This window comes from Oxyura jamaicensis, chromosome 4, assembly GCF_011077185.1.
Source record: "Oxyura jamaicensis isolate SHBP4307 breed ruddy duck chromosome 4, BPBGC_Ojam_1.0, whole genome shotgun sequence".
NCBI lineage: Eukaryota > Metazoa > Chordata > Aves > Anseriformes > Anatidae > Oxyura > Oxyura jamaicensis.
Window position 1 is genome coordinate 47,460,636 of NC_048896.1, and position 6,460 is coordinate 47,467,095.

Consider the following 6,460-nt stretch of genomic DNA (forward strand, 5'->3'; position numbering starts at 1 on the left):
TTAAAAGAGCAAGCAGGAAAGTCCTGCAGAAAGTAAAAATCTTGGCATGACGTTTTGACATACTGTGATGAAAATGAGAGATGATTTGCATCTCCTGAAATGCAACATTGGTATCTATTCTATTTATGGAGCATCCTGAGTCACAAGCAAGTTCAGTGTTCACATCTGATCAATGTTTCCCTGCAAGCTCTCTAACTGTTTAGGAAAAATAATTAAATTTTGGTTTTTGACTTTTTTAAACAGTCTTGATTATTTTACAAGTTTCCAAGAAAAGGTAAAAAAAAAAAAAAAAGTCATCACTAAAATGTAACAGGTGCATTTGAAAAGGCAGCAGAGACAACTTTAAATTATAGATGTTTTAAATATAATTTTGTAGTGAATGCCATAAAAGGATTAAAATGGGTGGGTGAGAATATGTTTTGTAAGGTTGTTTGCTCCGTGAATTTCCTTTCACCCCCTAAGCAGTTGTAATCCTTCCTGCTGGTAGACCTGTCAGAGAGCAGAGGGAAAATGCAATGGTAAAACCAAACGTTTAGTTTTCGAAAATGTTTTCAGTTGATGCAAATTCCTGAAACTATACCTTAAATAAGTTACCTTATCACTAAAATAAGGTACTGCCTCAGGTGTCTTCATCTGGGAGACGCAGTGCAGTCAGCAGCAGCAGAGGAAGCTTGGTCATCCATCCTGAAGGCTGGCTGACAGAGGCCCTGGTGCCGTATCCCCCGTACGCAAGTATTGATCTTGGTACACTGCTTGTCTCATGTTTCCTTGTGAAGCCTCGTGCAGAGCCTACTGACATGTCACAAATGTAAAAATGTGCGCCGCATTTGGCGTCTGGTCAAAATACTTTGGGGAGCAAACAGTACAAGGTAATAAACACGGGACAGAAATACGCCCCCTTCCTCCCTGTATTTCTCTTGTCCAGGGTAACCGTGAGGGCCCTTGGTCTGGCAGGAGCTCGGTCTGGGCGCCAGATTTCTTGGCATTTGTAGAGGTGACACGGGAAGGCCGTGTTTTGCTGCGGCGTTGTCCTTCGTGCAGAACACACTTCTCCCCTCGGTGACACTGGGGTTTGCGCACAGAGACGCTGTGTGTAGAAAGGCTGTCGTTGGCACTGGAGACAAAAGCCCTGTCAACCTCACAGACACTCCTGCGCCTTCGGTCCTGCCCAGGGTGATGGAGAAAGGGGCAAAATCGAGCGTTTAGGATTGTGTCAGCACATTTTGAAATGTTTACACGTTTTCGGTGTGTTAGGGACTAGCGCAGTAAGCGAGCGGGCCGGGGTTTGACAAGGAACGGTTCCCCGAGCCCCACAAAAGCTGACTGGCAAAGCCTCCCCGTCGAGCTCTGGCGGACTGACGGAGCCCCGCCGGCCTGGTGGCGCTGCGCCTCCCTCAAGCGCCGTCCCCTCCCTCCCCTTTTCGGCCCCGCCGCCTCCCCGTAGCGGGGCGGCGCTCCCGGCTGCCATCACGTGAGAGGCGCTGGGAGCGGCAGCGGCGGCTCGCCGACCGGCAGGTAGGGCGGCGGCCCCGTCTCCCCTCCGGGGCCGCGGTGGTCCCGCCCGGCCGCCACCCCCGTCCCGTGAGGGGAGCGCACCACGGCGGCGGGGCGGGGGGGGGGGCACGCGCGGGGCTGACCGTTCCGCCTCTCGTCCCGCAGGCCGGCGGAGGTGGCAGCAGCGCCGGGAGGCCGCCGAACATGGCCGACGTAAGCGGGGCGGCGGTTGGGGTTGGGGGGCGGCCGTTGGCGGGCGGGGGGTGGCGGTGCCGGTCCTGTCACGCCGCTCTCTGTCCCCGCAGGACCTGAAGAGGTTCCTCTACAAGAAGCTGCCCAGGTAAAGCGGGGGCGAGAATATTTCTCCTCCCTCGTGCGCTTTTTCAGATAAAAATACGGTGTTTTTTGTTTTTTGTTTGCTTGTGGTAATTGTTGTGTTTCTGACGCCGTGTCGCTTCGTGTCCCGCAGCGTGGAAGGCCTTCACGCCATCGTGGTGTCGGACAGGGACGGGGTGCCCGTCATCAAAGGTAACCGCAGCGCCGGGGGGCGGCAGGTGCCGCAGGACGCCCTGCCCGGCGCCTCAGCGCCACGAGCTGCACCGCTTGTGCTTCCTCTGCCTCGCTGGTTCCTCGTACATGTGTTTAAATTCACTCTAGGGACTCCTCAATAGTTGTAGGCTGGGGGAGCTTTCCTCTTTTGCCTCGTTACTAAATAGCGTTGATGTGGTGCGAGGTGCTCACATCTTCGTGTCACCCCCCAGCAGATACGGGGCACTTAGCAGTGCCTTGTTGATGCTGAGAAGTGACCGAATCCGCCTTCTACACGCCATACAGTTCCCTTTGCTTTTTAGTGCTCTCGTTTTTATCGGATCTCTGCAGTCCTTGTTTCAGGCGTTTTCACACTGCAGGCAAAATGACTTAAGAACACAAAGGTTCAAGTACTGCAGTTTTATGTGTTCTTGTGGGTCGTTGGTTTTTTGTGTGTGTGTCCCAAAGTATGTGAGCAGCTAGCAGCACTTGCACGTTTTCATCTGCTTCCATTCAGGTGACTGGAATTTGCCATTAATCACTTCATGTAGCACGCGGGTGTGTGGGATGTGGAACTGAAGTGCCACCAGCACAGGCTGTGTGTTGTGAGGGAGAAGGCAGGCAGGGAAGGGCGCTGTGTAGCGACTGTAGGTTGCTTACGGAGTGCTGAGTGATGCACTGCTCTTGAGGATTTTCCTGTACTTGTTGCGGAGGCGCAGACGTTACGTGCACGCCAGCACCAGATCTGCTTTTGGCACTGAGAAAGACAAGGATTTGTGATGCAGTCACAGATGGAGAATAAAAGCAAAAATGTTCTTGTTCTGTTCCAGTTGCCAATGATAATGCTCCAGAACACGCCCTGCGACCTGGCTTTTTGTCCACGTTTGCCCTTGCGACGGATCAGGGCAGTAAACTGGGACTTTCTAAAAACAAAAGCATCATCTGTTACTACAACACGTATCAGGTGAGTAACCTCAGCACAGCTTGTTCTCTGCGACTGGAGCTCCTCATATGTTTCACTGAGTAAGGGAGAGAGCGTGGTTTGAAGCACGCTAGGCTTCCACTTGGCTGCTATTTCTGTTTTCTTTGTTACACTGTTTAAAGCTGACTGAGCTAAACTTTTGCAGTATTTGCTGAACTTCTCAGTTTTGAGAAACATTTAAGAGAAGGCCATTCACTGGTTGAAAATGGTGAAGTTTCTGGACAGACAGCAACCAGGTATAAGCAGCAGGTGCTATTGACGTGGCTGGCCTTCAGAGTCTGCTGTGAAGGGTTTATGTTCTTTTGCAAAGGATATTTGTTAATAATTAGTGATGACAAAAGTTAAATAAGCACGAGCAGCCTACTTCATAGTTAATCTTACTGCTGCAAATATGACTTCCAAGAAAGGTTTGAAATACTCATAACTTCTACAAACTGGTTATTTGTGTCCTGGAATCTGTCACCTACTACACTTCTGCTTCTTCTCAAGTTCTGGTGGCCTTGAGAGCTTTATGTTTTGGCTGCAGTGAACCAGCCCACTGTTTAGTCCTTAGTATCAAACAAATGTTTGGAGGATAAATGGTTGAGCGAATCAGTTTGCATACACGCGTACATTGCTGTGATTGTCTTGATGCTACTAGATTGTTGGTGTGCTTAAGATTGAAGTTCTCTATCAATGGAAGAAAAAAACATTGCTATATTTTGAATCATATTTCAAAACAACAACCCTGCTGGCCCTCCTGTTATCTCCTGTTAGCGAGTGGTTCCCCCAGAGAACACTGTAGCTTTCAGGCGGGTAACACTGGAGAACACCAGAGGGAAGGGGATGTCAGGCCTTCCACACACAGCTTCCCACACTGCGGTGTAAGCCCCGCTGGTGCTTGTGACTATGGCATCCATCATGTGAACACTGCTGCTGAACACTGCTCTCTCTCCTTGCAGGTGGTGCAGTTCAACCGCTTACCTTTGGTAGTAAGTTTCATCGCGAGCAGCAATGCCAATACAGGTATGTCTTATGGTGATTTTTTAAAATATTTTGGTATTTTAAGCCCCAAGTGTTTGAATAATTGAAAATTAATATACCTTGATGTAAAATCAGGTAATTTACTTTTTCCTGCTGTGATTTTTTTTTTCAAAGTATTGTGAAGGGAAATGCATGGGTAGAAATTTATAGCTTCTGGGTGACTTGCTGGGGTTATTACTCTATTAGAAACACCTGACTTCTCCTGTGCTTAACTTTGCTGCGTGGGCGATGACTGCACAGCATGAACCATCTGCTCAGTCTCTTTCCACCAGTCCCAAATTGTGTTCTGCAGTGAGATGTGCAGCTCCATCCGCAGTTCTGCACGACAGGGCAGTCCTTCAGCAAGGCACCTGGGCTCGTGCGCGAGCAAAAAGGATGGAAGGGAGGAGGGGGGAATTGTGCTGCGGCAGGTGTTCCTGCTGGGGCTGCAGGCACTGCACAGCAAGGACAAACAGCTCAAGTGAAACCCTTCCTGTGACCTGGCAGGGGAGGGAGCCATAGATTTTGGAGAGGGGCTTCTCTGCTATGTCACCTGATGAGATGTTCCATTTATTTTCTTCTCCCAGGGCTGATTGTAAGCTTAGAGAAGGAGCTCACACCCTTGTTTGAAGAACTGAGGCAAGTTGTTGAGGTTTCGTAGCTCGGTGGTACAGTCGGAGTGCAGCATCCCTCTGCAGCCCGGTGGACAGAAAGATTCAATGATCCTCAGTGAAATAACACGTCTCAGAAGAAATACCACAGCTCCTTAGTATACTGAGTAAGAGTAAATTGTACATAGTACTGAATCTGAAATGATCTACTAGTGTGTTGTCGGTGGACGTTACTTTAGACCACGCTTCTTGTATCGTGCAGTACCGGAGAGACCACTACACAGCTCCCATGGAGTTTAGCTCAGCCAGCGAGATGCTGTTGGCTCAGATGAGTGGCCCCCAGCCCCCCTGCCTTACAGGGAGCCAGGCGCACGGTGGTTTATCCTCAGGTGTCACCAAAGATGTGGCTGAAAGCGTTGCGAGGGCCAGCGTGCTAGCGGCGAGGTATCAGTACAATCAGCCAATACCCCATCTTTCTGATGTTGGTGATACTTCGGTAAAAGAATCTTACTAACCTGGGTGCTGGCTGCATCCTGCTTTCATTAAGAACGCTATTTCCATGAACAATGTTGCTTTAGGGGTTTTCTTATTGCCCACATAAAAGCACCTCAACAGTGATTCACTTCTTTTTTTGTGTGTGTGTAATACAGTCATGAAGTTCTCATGTCTCTTAGTTTTGTGTGGGTTCATCACTGGTGACACTCTCAGCTCATTTACCCTTAGGTTTTCCTAAGTAAATATAAATAAAAAACAGTATTTTTAAATGACAGAGCCTGGTCTGCTCTTCTTTTGCACCATAACACTCTACAGCATCTTGCATCACCTGTTCTGTGCCGAGAACAGGTCTCTTATTTGTGTGTAAGTGTACAAAAGCCAGGAGTTTACAGGCTGAAAACTCACCAGTGTGCACCTCAGCTGGGTTTTGTGGGTGTCCAGTCCTGTGTCAACATACAGGTGTAGAAGTTCTGAGTTTGTAAGACCACAGGGGCTCCATCCCGTGCCTTCACCTTCCCCCTTCTCTCCTTCGAGATGACTCCGGTGCAGACATTTGGCTCCAAATCCCACCAGCGCGGGTGAAAGACCCCCTCTGTGGCACCGCGTGCCCAGCCTGCTTCTAACATTTTGTGCCACAGCCTCTGCGTGACGAGGGGGGGTGCTTTGTGGCTGCACTTCCAGCTTCGTTTCCAAGCCGTTTGCACAGAGCAGTGGGAGTATTGGGCAGCACTACATCTCCCTGTATGCTGCCTTTGCCACAAGCGAAGTCATCACAGCTTTGTAGCTGAGTGGGCGGTGCCGGTGTGTTAGCTGACTTCTTTATGGCGGAAGGAAGGAAGGACAGGTGTGTTCTGCACAGCTTTAACAATACAGTACAGAAATATGGAAGAGCTGTGGTAGTTTTATAATGACATTTTATTCAGAAAACTGTGTGTATAAAATATATTTACAAATATTTTGAATTTCTAAGTTGAAATAAAATACTATTCCTATGTCCAAATCTGCATTTTCTTTTTTCTTCCAGTATGTTTTCCCCTCTTTGGTTTTCTGACGTTACAGGCATCTACTGACCGCTGCTGACCTGCTGCGTGAGCAATACCCAGCCCTTTGCCACAGCATTTTGCCCAGCAGGGGAGGTTTGCGTGTGGTGTTCCAGCTGAAATGTGACCGCTGCACAGGGAGAGGAGGATCCTGCAGCAGCAGGATCACTCGGGCGGACAGCAGGTCTGGCCGGGAGAGCCCTCAGGCTGTCAGGCTTTGCTTCCAAAATTAAACACTTCTTTTCACTATGGCACTAAAGTACAGGGCTTCTGCTTCTGAACTCTGGTGAACCATGATGCTGTTACAT

The 6,460-nt window shown here is 49.3% G+C and overlaps 1 protein-coding gene across 1 annotated transcript; it reads left to right on the top strand.

Annotated features, from left to right (window-relative positions):
- Positions 1-1,418: 1,418 nt before the first annotated feature.
- On the top strand, positions 1,419-5,386 carry LAMTOR3 (late endosomal/lysosomal adaptor, MAPK and MTOR activator 3). The gene is made up of 7 exons (XM_035324066.1): positions 1,419-1,490; positions 1,656-1,707; positions 1,800-1,834; positions 1,964-2,022; positions 2,853-2,986; positions 3,946-4,009; positions 4,594-5,386. Exons 2-7 carry the CDS (start codon positions 1,699-1,701, stop codon positions 4,665-4,667), a joined length of 375 nt encoding a protein of 124 aa, XP_035179957.1. The 5' UTR covers positions 1,419-1,490; positions 1,656-1,698; the 3' UTR covers positions 4,668-5,386.
- Positions 5,387-6,460: the final 1,074 nt, after the last annotated feature.

Bases quoted from the DNA above. Each gene is read 5' to 3' on its own strand.
- LAMTOR3 (XM_035324066.1), top strand. The intron at 2,987-3,945 runs GTGAGTAACCTC...CTCTCCTTGCAG, and splicing joins GTTACTACAACACGTATCAG to GTGGTGCAGTTCAACCGCTT. The intron at 4,010-4,593 runs GTATGTCTTATG...TTCTTCTCCCAG, and splicing joins GAGCAGCAATGCCAATACAG to GGCTGATTGTAAGCTTAGAG.